Source organism: Acinonyx jubatus, chromosome D1 (assembly GCF_027475565.1).
Source record: "Acinonyx jubatus isolate Ajub_Pintada_27869175 chromosome D1, VMU_Ajub_asm_v1.0, whole genome shotgun sequence".
In the NCBI taxonomy this organism is placed as follows: Eukaryota; Metazoa; Chordata; class Mammalia; order Carnivora; family Felidae; genus Acinonyx; species Acinonyx jubatus.
In genome coordinates, this window is record NC_069390.1 from 73,422,961 (window position 1) to 73,444,068 (window position 21,108).

The window sequence follows — 21,108 nt, forward strand, 5'->3', positions numbered from 1 at the left end:
CTGTACTCTTAAGAAATCTCAAGCAAGTGTCAGTCAAGTCCAACACCACAAGCTGTTTTCTTTTTCAGATTCACCTAGAATTCTTTGAATTCCCTCCACTTCCTTGATCCCCTCTTTCTCAGCCTCCTCCTGTTTTCTCAGCATCTCTCATTTAATGTAGATCCTAGGCTTTGTCTTCCTGTCATGACTTGAACTTCCTTCAGTATTTACTCTGGCTGGCCAACCCCAATCCCTGCTGAAATTCCCTCGCCCCCTCCTTGCCTGTCCCCAGCAGATCCAGGTTGCTGATGGACAATCCACCCCACGAGGCTGACTGGCTTCATTTAAAGCCAGGATCTTAAGCTGCACAGGAGCTTACTCTCTCTCCTGACACATTTGCCATGCTCCTAGTTAGTGTACCTATTTTCTGAAATGACGTTTCATACCTTCTCCTGTCTTCAAACCTCTCATATTCTCCCCGCCCTCCCCCAGTCCTGCCTAACGAGGTAGCCTCAAACTCCTTGAGATTAGGGCAGCCAGAGTGCAACTCCCTCACTTGCTCACAGCTGTCTAGAAACACTTGGGAACTTACCCCTGGCTTCTGCTTCCTTTCTACCACAGGGGAGGGGCCTCTCCATGCTAGCAAGAATATTCATTCATTCCTTGGGCTCTGGCTGTTCTCCAACTATCACATCCTTCTCCTGAATCATCATACCAACACTGCCTCCCTCTTCACTGAATTCTCCCTTTTGTTTTTGGTTCTTGGGGGTCGGGACAGGATGGAAGTGGGAGAGTATGATTTACAGAAAATAATACATTTTTTTAAATTAATGTTTTTTATTTATTTTTGAGACAGAGAGAGACAGAGTGTGAGGAGGGGAAGGGCAGAGAGAGAGGGAGACACAGAATCCGAAGCAGGCTCCAGGCTCCAGCTGACAGCACAGAGCCCGATGCGGGGCTCAAACCCATGAACCATGAGATCATGACCTGAGCCGAAGTCGATGCTTAACTGACTGAGCCACCCAGGCGCCCCATAGAAAATAACACATATTATATTCACATGAAATACCACACACATCACATCCCGGAAATTTATTCTACGCTCTGTCCCAGTCGATCCTCACCCCCCCACCATAGGCAACCATTGCTCTAATTTCTATCACCATAGATTAATTTTTCCCAACTTCATATAAATGAATTGTAGAGTGTGTACTCCTTTGTGTCTGGCTTCTTTTGCTTCGTAGAGTATTTCTGAGATTAATCCGTGTTGTGTATATCCGTAGTTTTTATTGCAGAGTGGTAGGCTATGTATGAATATACAATATGTTGACCCATTCACGGGCATTTGGGCTGTTTCCAGGTTTGGGCTACTATAAATAAGGCTGCTCTGGACATTCTGGCACAAGTCTTTTTTGCGGACATATGTTTTATTCTCATTTCGTTTCTGGTCAGAGGATGGATTACGTCTAACTCCATAAGGAGCCCCCAAACAGCTCTTCCAAGTGGCTGTACCATTTTGTATTCTCGTGGAAGCAGTGTGTCCAGGCACATCGCCTCCTCCTCATATTTAAAATTCTCATTTTGATTTTAATGATTCTGATGATGTGAAAAGTGCTTAGGACAGCACTTGGCATAAAATGTACCCTCAGAGAGGGTATCGTTTCACTACTGTTATTATCAGAGTAAGTGCTCGAACGTTTTAAATAAAGAGCATCTAAGTTCCTTGTTTCCAGGAGTCACCTTTCACTCTATGTTGTTGTCGTTGTTATTCTAAACCCTCCCAAACCACATAATAATAACCTCCAGTATTGACCATACATCTGTTTAAGTATTGTCATAATTAAATAAATGTTCATACATCAATAGATGTCTTGGTTTATAAAAAGGGCAGGGCAGAGACATCATCAATATCTCCCAGGATAAACAACAAGTGCTCAATAAATAGCACAGGTTTGTTTTTCTCCCGTAGCTGCCTGGAGCAACCCTCTACCCTACTCTGTCCTGGGATCTGTCCCCATACGCTGGGGAGGGACTATGTTCTCTTTGGAGCTGCACAGCCCCATGGGGACTGCAAACCTTGCCCTTCTGACAACAGGTGGGTAGGTCCCCACCACCAGCACCTTCTCCAGTCTGCAAACCCAGGTGTCCCTTCCTGGGCACAGCTTCTCTTGGGGGTTGAGGGAGGAAGGAATCTGGGATCTGGGCGTGGAGGTGCGCTCAGGGACTGAGACCTGGGCTGGGCCAGGCACAGTTGGGCTCTGGGTCTCAGTTGCTCCGGAGCCAGCCACCGAGGAAGGCGCTCCTTTGGGCAAGCCTGCACCCCAAGTCGTCCTCCAGTTCCTACATTCTCTCCGCCCCCTGCCCACGCTTAATTATTTCCTCTGGGTCCCTCCCTACAGGCCTCCTCCCTCGCCCGCGCAGCCGGGACACAGAGGGGAGGGCGAGAACTCCAGGCGCGGCACCGCGCTCCCTGAGGCGACGGCGGGTGGCGCGGTGGCTGGCGCGCGCGGCGCGGGAGGGTCCAGGATGCCTGAGAACATCTCCTACGCCAACTGCTGCGAGGCGGGCGAGCTGGCCATGCGCCCGGACTGGCCGGGGACGGGCCGCGCGCGGCCCTCGGGGACCGCCCGTCCTCTCTGGGAGGCGCCCGCGCTGTCTACCGTGCTCATCGTCACTACCGCGGTGGACGTTGTGGGCAACCTCCTGGTCATCCTCTCGGTGCTCAGGAACCGCAAGCTCCGGAACGCAGGTGAGCGCCACGCCCGCTGCTGGGGCTGGCATCTGGTCTCGACCCTGACCCCGCCATCCGCGTCTTTGCGCGTCCTCAGTCCCTGGCGCCCCGGTCCCTATTCTCTAACCTAGTCTCCAAGTTTGGTCCTCAGCTCAAAAGTTAGGGTGAGTTCCTGCCCTTCCCCGACGCGAGGCGCCGGCGTCCGCCTCTCGCAGCCGCCGGAGGGCACTTGGCGGACCTGTGCCAGCGTGAATTGCACAAAGTTTTTCTGGCGCACTTGTTGGCACGGCGCCGGCGCTGTGGGAACGCACGTGTCTGGAGGCTGCTGTCATCCGGGGTGCTCCAATTTGTGCGGGTCCAGATGGTGCCCCTATCTGGCCACAGAAATCTCAGGATCTTTGACATCTCTCTCCCTCCCCTGCCGAGCACAGGGGTTCACAAAGCAGGTGCCAAGAAGATGAATGAATTCAGGGAAGCTCTCGGGTGAGCTTTGGGTTAGAAACTTCTCTCCAGTTCGCCGAAGACCCATTTCCAGCCAAGAGAGCGCAGATGCAGAAATCTGCAGGGTCTGCTTGGGTGGGAACTACATTGCTTTGAGATAAGAGGGTCCTTTCTGAAGACAGAGAATTCGTGGGATTCGGTGAAGATTAAAACGATGATTTGGCAAAATAGGGTTGCAGTCCTGAAAGTATTTTTCCCTTCTGCCCACTCTCATTTCAGTGTTTCCACTCCGGGGCTCTACAAGGGCAGGGGTGAGGGAGGGAGTCTCTGAACTCTGATCCTGAGAGATCATTGGAGCATGCTGAGCACCTCAGCCTGCAAAGAAGTTCAAAGCCCTGTTTGTCAATTTGTAACTTCCTAGTTTGGGCTTAAGGGCCCTTCAAATATTAGAGTGAATTAAAATTAAAAAGCAACAGCAAGAAAGCCAAGTATGTCGTTTAACTGTGCTTTTCTAAGGAGCCAGACCATTCAGAAAGGCCAGTTGTAAATGGGTATATATATTTTGTGCGGATCTGTGACTCCAGTGTTTTTACGTAAAGAACAAACAAAAAATAAAATTAGGAGCTACTGTTCATAATATGGGAAACAACACTGCTAAGTAGAAACACGCTTTCTAACGCCATCATTTCAGTAGTGGTGGTTAGTATTATCTGGAATACCTTTTTTAAGACATTATTACATGCTCTGAGTAAAAGCTATATATTATGAAAGGGCAGGTTGTGGTTAGAAAGTGGTATTTGAAATTTTTGATCACATTGTCCCTTTGCGGGAACCACAAACATGCTTCCCCGGCACAGAGGGGCAGGAGGGAGGTGGGGCTGGGTCCTCCAGGTTCTGACACAGGCGACTTCTCTCCCCGACTAACCAGGTGTTTAGAGATAGCCTGGAGGGCTGTGCTTCCCTGGTGAATAATCTGGGCAGCCCGCTAAGGAAAAGGAGACTTGGGGGGGAGCGGGGGAACTGCTTTTTTTCTTAACCTGAAGCAGACAGGCATCTTCTCCCCTCCTCCATCCCGAGGGGCGGGGGGCGCTCCCGGAAGCCTTACTGATTTGGGAGTGTGGCCGGGGTGTGTAATGAGCTTGTGACTTGCTGGCACATCCCCTGTTCCTACTTCCTGTTGAGTTCACACCAGGAACAAATTTTGACACTATAGCTAAATGACGTTAATTCCTGACACATTGGTGGCTGCTCTAGTCATGCAATTCAACCAGCTTTGATTTGACCATTGCATTTATTGACGAGGGTCATGAAAAAGCATACCATTGACTTCAGTGAAACCCGAGCAAGGTGAGGGGCGCCTGGGTGGCTCAGTCGGTTGAGCGTCCAACTTCAGCTCAGGTCACGATCTCGCGGTCTGTGAGTTCGAGCCCCGCGTCAGGCTCTGGGCTGATGGCTCAGAGCCTGGAGCCTGCTTCCGATTCTGTGTCTCCCTCTCTCTCTGCCCCTCCCCCGTTCATGTTCTGTCTCTCTCTGTCTCAAAAATAAATAAAAACGTTTAAAAAAAATTTTAAACCCTAGCAGGGTGAGATCTGAAAAGGTGCTTAAAAACTGTCAGCACTTGGAATTTGCACTCATTCCACTAGGAATCAAGTCTCCTCTACTGAGAGTTTGGAATGACCTTAAGAAACACTCATGTCAGACCTTTCTGTAATTAAGTTTGGTTCCTTAATTCATTGGTGTTGAGAAGATAGGACTGTGGCAATGAGAACACTCAGAGGTCCCATAACCAAGGCACACAGCCCATATTAAGATCATAGAACCTTTCTTAGCAGACAGACGCCAGTATCCTTTACTTGACTATTACAGATGCAGTTCCTCTTTCCATTCCTTTTGTAAAAAATGTTTATTTATTTATTTTTGAGAGAGCCAGAGAGAGAGCCTGAGTGGGGGAGGGGCAGAGACAGGGGGACAGAGAATCCCAAGCAGACTTTGCACCATCACCGTCAGCGCAGAGCTGGGTTGTGGGGCTTGAACTCAGGAGTTGTGAGATCATGACCTGAGCTGAAACCATGAGTCGGATGCTTAACCGACTCAGCCACTCAGGTGCCCCAGTTTCTCTTGTCATTCCCAACAGGGATGATCCTGGTGGCAGGTAAGTGGTTAGATTAATTGTCCTTTTTTCCTGGAACTACCCTATCTGTGGCTTCTGTTGCTGCATGCATTGGGTCGATCTTTTCAGAGACAGCAGTAAAGAGAGGGAGGGATGGAGGGAAGATGGGAGACAGATCTGGGGCATTGACCCACCTTGGAAGGGAAGACCAGGTGTTTGGTTCACTCTTTTTTTTTTTTTTTTTTTACATGGCACTGGGTTGGCAGTTGACAATTGTCAGTGTGTGCTTCCTGGGGACCTACCATATTTGAGGCTTTCCTGACAGCATCTGAGGACATGTTCTGTGCCTGCCACGGCCATGCTTGCCCTGGTCTAGACTTAGCCAACAATAATCTCTGCATTTTTGATTTTTATCTCTTCCTTTCCCTGCTTTTCTGGAACCTTCCCCCATCAAGTTCTTTCTCTCTTATTTGTGTTTTCAATGTCTATCATAGACATACACGTACACACACACACACACACACACAGTCACACAGGTATACACACAAATAGGCACACATACCCAAGGGTCTCTGGTGTTTAAAAAAAAGTGGCTCCTGGGTGACTCAGTCAGTGAAGCATCTGACTCTTGATCTCGGCTCAGGTCATGATTTCACCGTTCATGAGATCAAGCCCCGTGTCCAGCTCTACACTGACAGTGTAGAGCCTGCTTGGGATTCTCTCTCTCTCTCTCTCTCTCTCTCTCTCTCTCTCCCCCTCTGTCAAAATAAATAAATAAAATAATAAGATAAAACAGAATTTCCAAAAAAAGAAAAAGAAAAGAATCTTCCCTTGATTGTATGTCTGCTTCTAAGTTCATTGCTATTCTGTCCCGTCACAACCAGACATCAATTTCCACCTGCTGACTACCTCACTGCTCCCCATCTCCTCCTCAGTGTTCTGCAGCCTGGCCTCAGAAATGCCCCTCTGTGCAAATATCTGTCATCGAGGCCTACTCCCTCCTTGAAAACCTTCTTTCCTTGGCTTACCAGATGCCAGTGTTTAGACCTCCTTCTTCTCTCCTCCCAGACACCTGATCCCTGGGAGTCATTCCTTCATTCCCCAAGTCCCCATGAGTTTTGCCTTATAATATCTCTCACTATTCCCCTTTCCTGCCCTCCCTACTCCTACTGCCCTACCTTACACACTCACCATCACTTGAGGAAACTATATCCATAGGGTCCAGTCAGCCTTCCCTGCTCAGTCCTGCAGTGGCTCTTGCCACCAGTGGAGTCACTGCCATCCGTTACTGCCTTGGGTCTATACCACAGGTGACTCGGGAGCGCGGCTCACACAGCCTTCTCCAGGGGCTAGCCCCCGCTAATGCAACAGCCTCTTCTCTCCTCTCATCGCACTTGTGAACTACAACCATTCCCACACAGTCCACACGTGCTATGCACTGCCTCATCTCGGGGAGCCCCCTGCCTCTTCCTGCTAGTGAATGTCCCGGTGCGGTTGTTGACGTTGCTTATTAATAGCAAGAAAGGCATGGGGACTCTGTCTCCCTCTTCGGGCTTCCACAGGCCCTCCCAGACAGCTCCTGCCTCGCTGTCCTGTTGTTGGTCTTTCTCTCTCCCTGTGGGACTATGAGTTTGTTGAAGGCTGAGACTTTTAGTCCATTTCTGTCCACAGAGCTGAGGGCATACTAAGGACTGAATACGGGTGTTGAAACAAGTTGAAAATGGACACGGCAACAGAAGGCAATGGGTCGGAAGGAATTAATCGTGCTTCACAAGGTGGGGCAGGCTCATTACGGCACTCAGAACTGCACGTGCCATCAGTGGAATTCTTACGGAACCGAATTGCTTTGAACACTAAAAGGGCACAGTACACCTCACTCTTGTCCTTGAAAGCTGAGTGGCACCTCTACACAAAGGTGTGCCTGCTCCACTTGCTCCTGTGTGGCCGGCCGCCTCCAGCCATGCCTGGGCTGCCCCAAACTGTGCCTCAGTGGCTCCTTAGGGAGTTTGCCCCTTGCTGGTCTGGGCTGCCTGTAGAATGTGAGCCTCCTGCCGTTACCTTCACTGTCCAGTCGGCCACACGGAAGAGAGCTGAGAGACTCATGTCCTTAGTGTCATGTCAAGATGATCTCCATTAAGAGAGGTGAAAGCACGACAAGCATCAGTTACTCCTGGCCTGTAGGCACAGTAGCTTCGATTTCCCAGGCGACAGTCAGGAGCTGTGGGCTGACAATGGATTCTTGTGCTGCGTCTGAGTTAGAGGCTGTTGGGGAAGACAGTTTGGTGATATGTAAGGAGAAAGGATGTGAAATGTTTGACGTTGGGGTTGCCCAGGAAAACATGGAGGACTTGGTTGCCGAACACACAGGTCCTTGTCCAGAGTCTGCTCTGTCCTCCAGGCACCCAGTGATGCTCAGCCTGTACCATCTTTTTCCGGGGACAGAGACCGCATTGCAAGCTTCCTGATGGGAAGTTCCAGCCCGGCAGGGGTTTTGCATGCCCAGTTAGACTGGAGCAGAGCCCGCCTTCTCCTCCCACTTGTTGACCGAGGGTGTAAATGATGAATGAATAGATAGGCTGGCTTCACGCAAAGGCTCTTGGGAGGCTTGGAGGAAATGCTTAGTAGACCCACAGTCCCTGTGCACTCCAGGTGTTATAGGGGAGGTGGATTCCACTCGGTCCAGGCATCATCCTACCACCACCAACCACTCATGGAGACGCGCCACTTGGTGACAGGTGTCCTTTGACCTGCTCAGCCCGCGGGGTTTGCAGTGCTTATCAGCTGAAGACCAAACTGGGCTAGTTGGGACTCTCTCCCTGATGTTGCCTGAGCTCTCCAACTTCAGGTTTCTGCTCTGAATACTTTCTTATCTCTTCACCAAGCAAAGACAAACACATTTTAAATCCCATAATTATGTCTTTAGCTGAACAATCAAGAAAGCTCATAATCCTCTTTAATTCCCTCTCTGTAGCTCTCAGTAGCCCAGGGGCATGGAGACTTCTGTGTTCCACTGACTTTTTATTTTTTTCCCCGTAAGTTGGGTTCTGTGTTTAACATGATATATCACAAAATTCTGAAGACACCAGTGCCACTATTAGGTCTTACAATTTAAAATACTTATTGCTGAAAGAGTAGAATTTGGGGAGTTGAGAAGTAGGGTCCCCAGTGCTGAGGGAGTTTTCATCCTGGGGTCAGTGTCCTACCTTCTATGCTGTCCTTCCTGAGCTGTGACTTCTCATATCTTATCTCCAGGAATTATAGTCCAAGATTGTAGTTGAGAGTCTCTTTCTTGTTTTTTTCTATGCAACTAATAATAATATAAAAACAACAGTAATAAATTAGAGCTAATATTACTGTGTGCTTATTATGTGCCAGATAAAAGTCTTTCCCATTTAAAAGAGACAGAAAAGGGAAAAGACTCTGTACATCCCCCCCATCAAGGGGATATCCCTTGGCAAGGACCCTTCCATTTCTTTCCTTGTCTTGAAGCCAGAGCTGATTGGGAGAGCCAGCTACAGTGCAAAAGTTTGTTCTCCAACATTTGACAGAATTTGCCCTTGCTAATGTCACCTCCTAATGGCCAGGTTAAATGGGCACACATTCCTGTTCTTTCTCACCTTGGTGGATGACCAAGAAACTACACCATTGCCCTTGGCATTTCTTTTTCCTGATTCCCTCCAGTGCCCCTTCTTTGTCACTCTTTCTCTGTTAGGGCTATTGGCAGTTCACATAATCTTAGTGCCAGTTTCTTGAAATGGAAACCATGCTGTCAACTTTAGAGGATTCTTGTGATAGACAATTCAGCCAATTTATGTAAAGGCACATTATAAACTCCAAGGTGCTATACAAATTTTTGCTTTGTTGTTAGTATTAAGTGTAAGTGAAGTAATAAAATGGTACCATAAGAGTCTCCAGATATCTCTATTGATGATTATGGAACAATATTTTGTAACAAGAATCTCATTTTTTAAAAAATAGATGTTTATGCTCTTGGCATAAGAAGAAAAGGAAAAAGAATACGTTTTCTTCTTTTAAGTGGTTGAAGTACCCCCATCATGTTTTTGTTTACACTATTAGCTTGCCTAACAGTCCTTTTCTTTTTTAATTAAACCAAAGTTACATTTCAACTTAGCCCTTAGACGCATCCACACTCTCTAAGATTTTCATAAATAATGTCATTTTAGTGGAAAACAATCTCTGCCACCAAAGAATTTGGAAACCAAATTAGGAGCTTACATTAATGTAAAAGCCATTTGTTTTAGTGTTTGTAAGGAAATCAAGTTTTTTTTTTTTAAGATTTTATTTTTAAGTAATCTCTACACCCAATGAAGGGCATGAACCCGCAACTCCATGAGCAAGAGTCACATGCTTTACTGATTGAGCCAGCCAGGTGCCCGAGGAAATCAAGTTTTTGATAAATGATCTGCTCAGTGATTTCAGATGCTTATCCCCAGAAAGGAACTGATAAAAACAGTTCAGTTTAGTTTAGAGATGATTATTATTTCCTCTGCCCTTTCCCATACAAATCCCATTGGAAGAAAACAGCCATTCTAGGAAGGAGGCAGGCCTGTTGCAAGGGTCTTTGTGATTTTGTTCAACTCCTTGGTGAACTTTCCTTTCTGACCAGCCCCATCTCCTGCCACTGCCCCTGGCCACAGGCCACCTGAGTACTTCCTCACTGCTCCCTTAGCCTGGCCTCCCTCCCAGCTCTCACCACACTGATTGGCTGCTGTTTTTGTGTCTGTTTCCCCAATAGCCCTGTTGGCCTCTCAACAGCAGGGGCCATGTCTTTGACCCACACACGGTAGTACTCAATAGACATATTGTATGTTTGAATAGGTAAGGGATAGAAGATGACCCCGAGGCACAAAAGTTTAACCCTGTTAGAAATGATAGACAATCTGTTTATTTCCCTATTTTAACCTTTCTACATCTTGGTTTTTTATTTATTTAATTGGCTTCTCTGAGACCATGAGCTTTGTGTGGGGAGGGAGTGTGTCTCTTGTTCACCATGCCTCCCTCGGCCCTGGCAAAGGCAGAGCTGGTGCCTGGTAGATACTCAGAAATATTTACTGAGAAAATGATTCCATGATTATTTGTTTCTACATTGGCTTTTAGCTCAACGACCGAGGACAATTTAAATCCAACAAACTCTTTTTTCGGGCATGCAGGGTGGGCACAGGGAGGAGGGATGCAGGGGGCACACAGGAGGAGGGGCAAGGGATGGAGATAGCTTTACCTTCTGGAATTTTCTTATCTGATGAAGACTAGATAGCTCGATGTGTGCTGGCTTTCTTTTTTCCCCCTGGATTACCAGGTCCTTGTTAAGTAGAGTTCCCAGAAAAAAGGACAGAGGAAGCGAGGAGGGAGGGGATTGTGGTGGTTGTGTGTGAGGGATGTGCTCTGTGTATGAATATGAAAAGGGAATCCCGTATTAGTGAACAAAGCCCTGTTGTTGAAGGCTGTCTCCGCTAATACACCCTGTCTGATGGAGCCAGGTGGAAATAAATCACGCCAGGACTTGTGATGTAAATATTCATTAGAAGCCCGTGCACTGGGGGATGAGCAGTGTTGTGTGCACCCTGATTGATTTCTCACCTGTCTAGGGGAAGAAATGGATAAAGAACTAGATCTCCCTTGAGTATCCTCCAGAGAGGACCTGGCTTCCTACAGATGGGAGACAAAACAAGAATTTCATTTGCCTAATTTGGAATTGTGTCAAGAAATCTGGGAGACAGTCTGATGTTTAGGCAGATGAACCTATAGCGGGAACTGGTTGATTTCAGCCTTTTAGGAACAGCCGGAGCAATAGGGGAGAGTAATTGAATCACTGTCTACGTGGAGTTGAATGTGTTCTTCCCACTATTTACAAGCTGTTTGCCAGCCTCTGGGGCATTATTAGGGGATGAGCCACATTAACACGGCAGAGCTTCACTGGTTTTTGGGGGAAACAGCTGGCTGAGCTGGCACCAGCTCCCAGCAGCCCTTGACTTTCTCCGCACGTGCTTGCAAGTGCCAAAAGCTTGTTTGCTGCTCAATCAGGAGCCCAGAGGGCCCTGCAGAGACCAATATTCCTATGTTGGAAAGAAGTGATTTTCTTCACAGAAACAGCCAAGTGGAATGCATGGGAAGAGAAGGAAGGAGGACCTCAGAAGAAAAGGAGAGAACCCATGAAGGAACAGTCACGGAGAGAGAAATTCAGTAACTTGCCCAACCTCAAAGTGACAGAGCTGAAATTACCCATGTCATTCCGGCTTCCAGCACCACCTCCAAGTGTCAAAAAGACACTTAAAATTCTGGGAAGAGACAAGGGCTCCCGATTCAGCTGAGAACAAGAACTTTGAGAGAAGAAATACCTCGCCGTCTTGGAGCCAGGTGAGGTCTGAGCAGGAGAGCCAGAGACTGAAATCCACCAGTGGAGACAACAAACATGACTGGGAATTGAATGGAAAAGTAGGAGACCCACTCCACACCTCAAGCAGGTCCTCAGATGTGCATTTCCTGCCTGGCCACACTCAGCAGTAAGAATGTGACGGGGGTTTTATCCCAATTGTATCCCATTAAGATGCCTAATTGTCCAAACGATGTTACATCAGTTACATCCTATCTCCCTTGGGCCCTCACATAGCTCTGACTCAGGAGTGGTTAGGTCCTGACTAGTCCCAGGAAGCTAACAGGCTTCTTTCTATTGGTTCTGAGTGAGGTTGACTACATGCCTCTAAGGCCAGAATAGGTACTTCAAGAAGACTGCCTGGGGGCACCTGGGTGACTCAGGCATCTGACTTCGGCTCAGGTCAAGATCTCACCATTCCTGAGTTTGAGCCCAGCGTCAGGCTCTGTGCTGACAGCTCAGAGCCTGGAGCCTGTTTCAGATTCTGTCTCCCTCTCTCTCTGCCCCTCCCCCACTAGTGTTCTGTCTCTCTCTCTCTCTCTCTCTCTCTCAAAAATAAATAAACGTTAAAAAATTTAAAAAAAAAGAAAGAAGGCTGCCTGGGGGTCTTCTGTGTTCCCACCCCCATCTGGAGCGCATCCTGTGGAAACTTCTTTGAGACGTGGTAAATGTGCGTGGGGAACGGGCTGGAAACAGCCCTTTCTCTACCTTGGGGGTTTGTAACTGTAATTGTGGAGTCTACCTTACCTGAGGGTCTGACTCAGAAGGATCCCCAGCCAGGTGACTCTGAGCCTCCCTTTTTCTGTACCCCCTTGAAGCCAGACCACAGCCAGACCTCTCTCTGATGGCTGCACCTTTTGGACCCTGCCTGATGCTTTGGACCCCTGAGGTGGTCACATCAGCCTCTGCCGCATACAGAACACATTCATGGTGGCACCGGAGCCAGTGTCCTTGCCTCCTTGGGGAGTCCCTCCTGCACACGTATTCCATCTGCCCTCCGTGTTCAGCTGCTCTAGGGCCGGCAGCTTGCACCCCACCATGTGGTAAGAGGCTAGAAGGCTTGAAAGATGACGTCTAGTGCCCACTGCATTCCCAAGGGTCTCTATGGCTGGAGAGGATATCATCTTCTGAGCATGTAGTTGGTGCTCCAGCAGTGCACTCAGTGAGTGAAACAAGTGGCATCAGGGATGGAGCCTCTCATGTTCTGAGCTTCATGTCGGCCAACCTTTCAGATTCTTGCTGCTTTATTCGTGAGTCAGTGTTTGTTTTAGAATGCAAATGTTTTAGCCATAGAAATGAGTTCTTTTGGATGTAGCCCCCTCTTTTCCCTAGGGTTCTGGCCCAGAACACGTCCAACGCATATTAATCAATGGCTGCTGTAGTTTCCAGAGGTTCTCTCTGGCTACGGAGCTTGGTGACGCCAGAGAACACTCCATTCAGCAAAGGGAGGCGGCTCAGGCTGCTTTCTAAGTGTCTTTAATTCAGTTTTCTAAATGTGAACTGCATTTGGCAGGTGGGATAGAAGAAAGGTTGCAAGAGGAAGAACCATGTACTCTGGTATTCCCCTGTGTTGCCTTGCCTGGGGCCTATGCTCCCAGCCACGTGGCCATGTCGGCAGACGGCCTGGTGGCATGGAGTCCAGTCCTTTCTTCTTTTGCATATAAAAGCCAGGGAAGTGGATTCACTACCACCCCTCCCTGCCCACACGCCACCTTCCTATAAATCTCTCTGATAGTCTCCTTTTGCGTCTTCTCCCGACTGGTCAACAGGCTACTCTCTAAGTGTCGTTAATTCAATTTTCCTGATGTTTGGATCCTTGTCCCTGGGAATCCTTGTTGGAGTTTAAACGATGCCAAGCCCCTGAGCATCTGTGCCTCTCATGAAAATTGTTATCTTTTGTGAGTGCCCACTGTGTCCCCAAGCACTCGGCACCATGATTTAATTCTACAGCTATAGTGTAAAGTAGGTATCATTATTCCCATTCTGCGAATGAGAAAGATGAGGCCTGGAGCGCCTGCGTAACTTGCCTCAGTCACACAGTGAGCAGCAGACATGCTGTGTGAGCCCTGAACGCTGTGCCTCCAAAAGCCACTGTTCCATCCCCAGTACTAATAGTTAGCTCAGTAGCTTTTAAGTAACTGTTTAAGGTAACTGGATAAAGGGTAGGATATTCGACAGAAGAGAAATTGTGGGGTCTCTTGCTGACTCTTGCTCCCTATTTCCTGTTCCAGGTAATCTGTTCTTGGTGAGCCTGGCATCAGCTGACCTGGTGGTGGCCTTGTACCCCTACCCGCTAATCCTCGTGGCCATCTTCCATGATGGCTGGGCCCTGGGGGAGGTGCACTGCAAGGCCAGTGGCTTCGTGCTGGGCCTGAGTGTCATTGGCTCTGTCTTCAACATCACTGCCATCGCCATTAACCGCTACTGCTACATCTGTCACAGCATGGCCTACCACCGGATCTACCGGCACTGGCACACTGCCATCTACATCTGCCTCATCTGGCTCCTCACTCTGGTGGCCTTGGTGCCCAACTTTTTCGTGGGGTCCCTGGAGTACGACCCACGCATCTACTCCTGCACCTTCATCCAGACGGCCAGCACACAGTACACAGTGGCAGTGGTAGTCATTCACTTCCTCCTCCCCATTGCTGTCGTGTCCTTCTGCTACCTGCGCATCTGGGTGCTGGTGCTGCAGTCCCACAGGAAGGCCAAGCTGGAGACCAAGCTGCGCCTGAGGCCCAGCGATGTCCGGAGCTTCCTAACCATGTTCGTGGTGTTTGTGATCTTCGCTATCTGCTGGGCCCCGCTGAACTGCATTGGCCTTGCTGTGGCCATCGACCCAGAAGGAATAGCTCCCCAGGTCCCGGAGGGGCTCTTTGTCACCAGCTACTACCTGGCTTACTTCAACAGCTGCCTTAATGCCATAGTCTACGGGCTCCTGAACCAGAACTTCCGTAGGGAATACAAGAAGATTGTCTCAGCCCTCTGGAACCCTGGGCGCTGCTTCCGGGATGCTTGCAAGGGCAGCCAGTCCACAGGGCCTCAGAGCCAAACTCCACCTGTCGTTAATGCCCAGCATCCTGTCCAGGTAGACACTCTCTAGACTGGATCACTGACCGGGCGGCCAGTTCATTAAATGGTGGGGGTGGATCTGCTCCGTGCGTGAGATCAGGCAGCCTGCTGGGCTATGCCGTCCTGTTCGCGTGACAGCACATGGCTTGTGGAACTTCATCCTGTGGACAAGAAGACCATCGGCACCCTTGGTTCGGGCTAGTCAGAGGATGCCTATAGGCGCTGGGGGCCACATCCAAGTGAGCACGGCATCGGCCCTGGCAGACACTCTCACTGCACCGGAGACTTGAGGCACACATCAACCAAGGAAGGGACAGAATGAGGACGGGCTTGGGACAGAAGAAGCCAGTTACTTCCTATGAGCTGTCCTCTTCTCCCACTTTGGCCTCCTTTCTGGTTTCTCTCTGTTTCCCAAAGGGCAGTAAGAATGGATACCTTCCTGTTGGCATTGAGGAGGGCACCTGTCGGGATGAGCACTGGGTGTTGTGTGGAAACCAGTTTGACAATAAATTATATATATATGTATGTGTGTGTATATATATATATATATATATGTATATATATGTATATATATGTATGTATATGTATATGTATATACATATATATGTATATATGTGTGTATATATATATATATATATACACACACACATATACATATATATGTGACATATATACTGATACACACACACACATATGGGAACATACCTCAACATAATAAAGGCCATCTATGAACCCCCCCTCCCCCCCACACCAATAAAAAAGAAAAGAAAAAGCTCTGTAGTGCTAGGAGCTAGGTAGCTCTGCAGGGCTGCAGGGGGCTGGCGCGTCCAGAGGGCAAGTGTTCTGCACGCTCCCCCACTGACTCCCTGCGCATACGTGCACGTGCACACACACATGCACACCACCGTGTATACACCGCACGCACCACCACCTCAGCCACACTATGCACATACCTCAAGCACACACACACCCCCCTCCTCAGGCATCTGGAGCATGTAGCCGGCCTGGCTTCCTTTCCCGGTTCCACCAGGCTCAAGTTGTGTGACTTGGGGCAAGCTCCTGACCTCTGTATTCCTCGGTTTATTCACTGGACAATGGAGATCGTGCCAGTACCTGTCTCCCAGGGCTGTTGTGAGGGTTCCTTGGGATAATACAGCCAAAGAGCTGAGGACAGTGCCTGACGCATGGCGATCATTCAGTAAACACTAACTATTATTATTATTACTACTACTACTACCTAAAATGAAAGATAATCTTGAAGGAGAGGAGAGGAGACAAAGACCGGAAGTGGAGGCAAGTGAGGGGGGGAGGCGTGAATGGAGGTGGGGGAAGGACGCCTCACTTCCTGTTTTAGCATGTCTGCCTACAGGCTTTGTATTTGCAGACACTTCAGGTCTTAGCACCAATTTGGCTTCCTTCCTTTGAATTTGGCCTCCTTCTTCGGTTCCACAAACATGACCGACTACTCTGGGGCCAGGTCCAGCAGGAGAAAAAAAAGGCATGATGCCTGCCCTCTTGGAGGTCACAGTCTGCTAATGAACAGTATCAGCTGGCACTTAGCGGGTGCTTGCTTTGTATCAGGCACTATATGCACTCTCTCATTGAATCCTTAGAAAATTCTTTGAGGACATATCATTATCTATATTTAGTAAGTGACTAAAACTCAAAGAAGTGAAATGATTTCCTGAGTTTCCTTGGACAGAGTCCAAGTCTGTCTGACAACAGTATCCCGTTTCCTTCCCCACCCCTGCCCATACCTTAGAAGGTGTGGCAGGGACAAAGTGGGGTAAGTACCCCCAGGACATAAGTTGCGTGGGGGGTTCCAAGGAGAGAGAAAAGTTACCTCAGCCAGCTGGCAGCTTTGCAGAAGAGCCCAGAATGCTGACCTCTCAGCATTATTCTGGATGCTTTGCCTTCCCTTGTCATGTGAGGAATCAGTTTGGGTGCTGTGGCTAGTCATCTAGTTACCTGGGAGCTTGTGAAACATTCAAGTGCTCTTAGCTCCACCAAAAACATTTTGAGTGTGGGGTGTGGGGAAGAGCCCAGTAATCTGATTCAGACCCCGGAGGTCCTCTACCAAACTGTTAGGAATGCAGGTGTTTCAGCCCCGGTTGCCTACCTATTGGGATCCCGTTGCTGGGTGCGGAGAGTCCTGTCCAGGGAGGCCTCCCAGTTCAGACCTCAGTCTGAGAGTGAAACACAAGGGACCTACGGCTTCTTGCTGAGCTGCAGCCACTCTTCTTGGTTCTGTGCAGAGCCTGAGCTCATCAGACCAGGCATGTGTTCTGTTCTCTCTGCCTCCTCTCCCCAGGCACCAACTATAGGGATTTGCCCTTCGCTCTTGACTTAGAGGCAATGGGTGTCCCCCACTGCTCCTCTTATTTCTATCTTTTAACTCTGAGCTGAATGCATGGTAAAGTCTCAATAAATACAGATTGAGGAAACAAAAGTTCTCTTCAGTTTTCTGGGCCCACAGATGTTACCTGATTTGCCAGTTCTGACAGTTTGCTAACCGGGACCTTTTCTTGTTTCCATAGGTTTTGGTGATGATCCAGGAACCAAGAGAATGAAAGGGTATAGAGAAAACCCAGGATACTGGGGCCATCTGTGTGCTCATGTGGAATGGCCTCAAGCTACAGACCCTGATCTTAAAGACAATTTTGCTGCAAAAGTGTGGGAACTCTATCCATCCTCCACCACCTTGCTGTAAATGTCTATTTAGGAACTTGGATTTATTTTTTAAAAAATCTTTCCATAAAGATAACTATTGGCCCACGTAATTTAACTTGTGAATTTTATCAAATATTTAATAAAGAAATAATACTAACCTTACATACACTCAGAAAATAGAGGAAGAAAAAACATTTCTCAGTGTATTTTGTGAAATCAGCATAACACTTCCTTATAGCATTGCAATTTCATTTAAACAAAAGAAAAATTACATACAAGAAAAGAAAAATTATGTCCCTCTTGAACAGAGATGCAAAAATCCGTAACGATATATTAGCAAATTGGTCCCAAAAATATACAAGAAGGATTCTGCATCATGACCAAGGTGGTCCCCCAAGAATATAAGGTTAATTTTACATTTGAAAATCAATGTAATTTGTAATTTTAACAGAATAAGAGAGAAAATTATGTCAATACATGCAAAAAAAATCATTTTACACAATTGAACATTCATTCATGACAAAAAATTTTCTTTTGGAAAACCAGGAATAGGAGTAAATTTCCTCAAGCTGGTAAAGAGTATCTTTGAAAAAACTACAAATAATAACATATTTAATAGTGAAATCATTAATGTTTTTTCCCTGAATTGAAACAAAGATGTATGCTCCCACCATTTCTTTCAATACTTTACTGGAAGCCCTAGCTTTATAATAAGTTAGAAAAAGAAACAAAGGACACACATGTTATTAAGAAAAAATAAAAAGTAAAACTCTCATTCTCAGATTACATGATCCTATATGTAGAAACCGTATAAAATCTTTAAAACAAACAAACAAACAAACAAGGGACACCCGGGTAACTCAGTAGATTAAGCAACTGACTCTTGATTTCAGCTCAGGTCATGATCTCACGGTTCATGAGATCAAGCCCTCTGTCGGGCTCTGCACTGACCGTGCAGAACCTGCTTAGGATTCCCTCTCTCCCACTTTGCCCCTTCCCCACTCATGCTTTCTGTCTCTCTGTCTCTCTCAAAATAAAGCTAAAAAATATAAACAAAACAAAATAAAGCTACCAGAATTAGTAAGGTCACAGGATGCAGGGTAAATTTTTTAAAAACTATAGCTGTTCTTAAAGTGAAAAAAATAAATAAAAACAACAACAATACCACAAAAATGATCAAATATAGAATTAACCAAAAGATGTACAAAGTCCCTATGCTGAAAACTCCAAAAGACTGCAGAGAGAAAGTAAAGAAGACCAAAATCAATGGAGAGATATACCATATTTGTGGATTCGAAAAATATTAAAATATCTACTTTCCTAAATTCATCTATGGAGTCAATGAAATCCTAATCAAAATTCTAGCAAGATTTTTCTTTTTAAAAAATTTTATTACATTTATTTATCTTTAAGAGACAGAGTGAGACAGAGCCCAAGTGGGGGAGGGCATAGAGAGAAGAAACAGAATCCAAAGCAGGCTCCAGGCTCTGAGCAAGCATTCAGCACAGAACCCAATGTGGGGCTCGAACCCACACCACCAACTGTGAGATCATGACCTGAGCCAAAGTCAGACACCTAACCGACTGAGCCACCCGGGCAAGATTTTTTGAAGATTTTGGCAATCTGATTATAGAAAACCTATATAAATGCAAGTGATGTGGAATAACCAAAATAATCTTGAAGAGAACAGATTTGGAGACCTAACAAGATCTGATTTCAAGATGTATTCTAAAGCTACATTATAAGAAGCAGTGTGGTTTTGGCGTAAGGGTAAGCAAATAAATCAATACGACAGAATAGAGTCAAGAAATAAATCCATACATATATGGTAAACTGATTTTTAACCAAATCACCAAGCCAACTCAATAGGAAAGTAGACTAGTTTTAACAAATGGTGCTGGAAAAACTGGATATCAAAAGGAGGGAGGCAAAAAACCTCTTCAATCCCTCCCTTAGTTCATACACATAAATAATTCAAAATAGATTATAGCCTTAAATATAGAAGACATAATGATAAATATTCTAGAAGACTACACAGGAGAATGTCTTCATGCCCTTGTAGTAAGCAAAGATTTCTTAGCTGAGATATAAAAGCACTAACAAGGGGTGCCTGGGTAGATCAGTTGGTTAAGTGTCTGAGTCTTGATTTTGGCTCATGGTCGTGAGATCAAGCTCTGCAATGGACTCTATGCTGGACATAGAGCCTGCTTGAGATTCTCTTCCTCTCCCTTTGCCCCTCCCATGCTTGTACTCTCTCTCTCTCTCAAAAATAAAATAAAATGACATAAAATTAAATTAAATTTTAATTAAATTAAATTAAATTTAATTTAATTTTTTCATGGTAAAGGGAAGATTTTGTTTGGTTGATTAAGTCTTGCAGTAGATAGGATTCAAACCTTTTGGAAAAGTCAAATGCCTCCATGAAAATGTAATCAACAATCTCCTACATCAAGTGTCTGGATATGATGTATAGGATGTTTTAACTTACTAATATTCACAGAGAGGACATAACAGTAGAAAGCAAGATTTTTTTTCATAAAGGCATTTTAAGAGTAAATGTGTAAATAAAAGGCTGATCACTAGACTATACAGTATATGAATTTTTGGAAGGTTTCACAGACATACATCATGATTTGATTTGTGGCTTGAATTGCACAATTTAATTTAATTTAAAAAGGAACCATAGTCTTCATCATGGTACATTAGACCTTATTGAAATTAAATTTTTGGGTTCATCAAAAGATACTGTTAAAAAAATTAAATAGCTTGGAAAATATATCCACAATACATTTATCTGACAGAGGAGTTGTATCCAGAATACATAAAGAATAGATACAATTCAACAACAAAAAGATGATCAACTCAAAAAAATGGACAAAATAATGAATCTTGACTTGAACCTCATTACTTACACAAAAATTAAGTCAAAATTGATGACAGATTTAAATATAAAATGTAAAACTATTTTTAGAAAACAATAGAAAATATTTGAGATGTAGAGCTAAGTAACAAGTTCTTAGACTTGACAACAAAAGCACAATCCACAAAAGAAAAAAAATGGATAAATTGGACCCATCAACATGAAAAAGGTTTGCTCTGTAACAGATCTTGTTAAGAGGATAAAAAGATAAGCTACGGACTGGGACAAAATATTTGCAAACCACACACCTGACAAAGGATTAGTATCGAGAACATATATGAAGAACTTTCAAAACTCAAGAGCAAAAGACTAAACATTTCAATTGAAACATAGAAAAAAACCAGAAAATTCACGGAAGAGGATATACAGATGGCATATAAGCACCTGAAAAAAAAAAGTTCAACATCATTAGCCATCAGAGCAATGAAACTGAAGCCACAATTATATATCACCACATACCTATCAGAATAGTAACTAGTGAACACCCAATGTCGGTGAATGTTCAGAGAAACTGGATCCCTTATAAACTGCTAGTGGGAATGTAAAATGATACCACCACTCTGGAAAACAGTTTACATTTCCGTAGAAACAAGCCATGCAATTACGATATGGCCCAGCAAAAAACCTATACGAGAATGATCACTTAGCTTTAGTCATAATAATGAAAAACCGTAAACAACCTATATGTCTTTCAGTGGGTAAACTGTTAAACTATGGAACATCCACACCATGGAATACCACTTATTTAAAAAAAAGAAGAAGAAACAAACTATTGATACAAGCAACAACTTAGA

The 21,108-nt window shown here is 45.9% G+C and overlaps 1 protein-coding gene across 1 annotated transcript; it reads left to right on the forward strand.

The window, feature by feature from the left end:
• The first annotated feature begins 2,395 nt into the window (after window positions 1–2,395).
• Window positions 2,396–15,284, forward strand: MTNR1B (melatonin receptor 1B). The gene is made up of 2 exons (XM_015082638.3): window positions 2,396–2,728; window positions 13,884–15,284. Exons 1-2 carry the CDS (start codon window positions 2,506–2,508, stop codon window positions 14,753–14,755), a joined length of 1,095 nt encoding a protein of 364 aa, XP_014938124.2. The 5' UTR covers window positions 2,396–2,505; the 3' UTR covers window positions 14,756–15,284.
• Window positions 15,285–21,108: the final 5,824 nt, after the last annotated feature.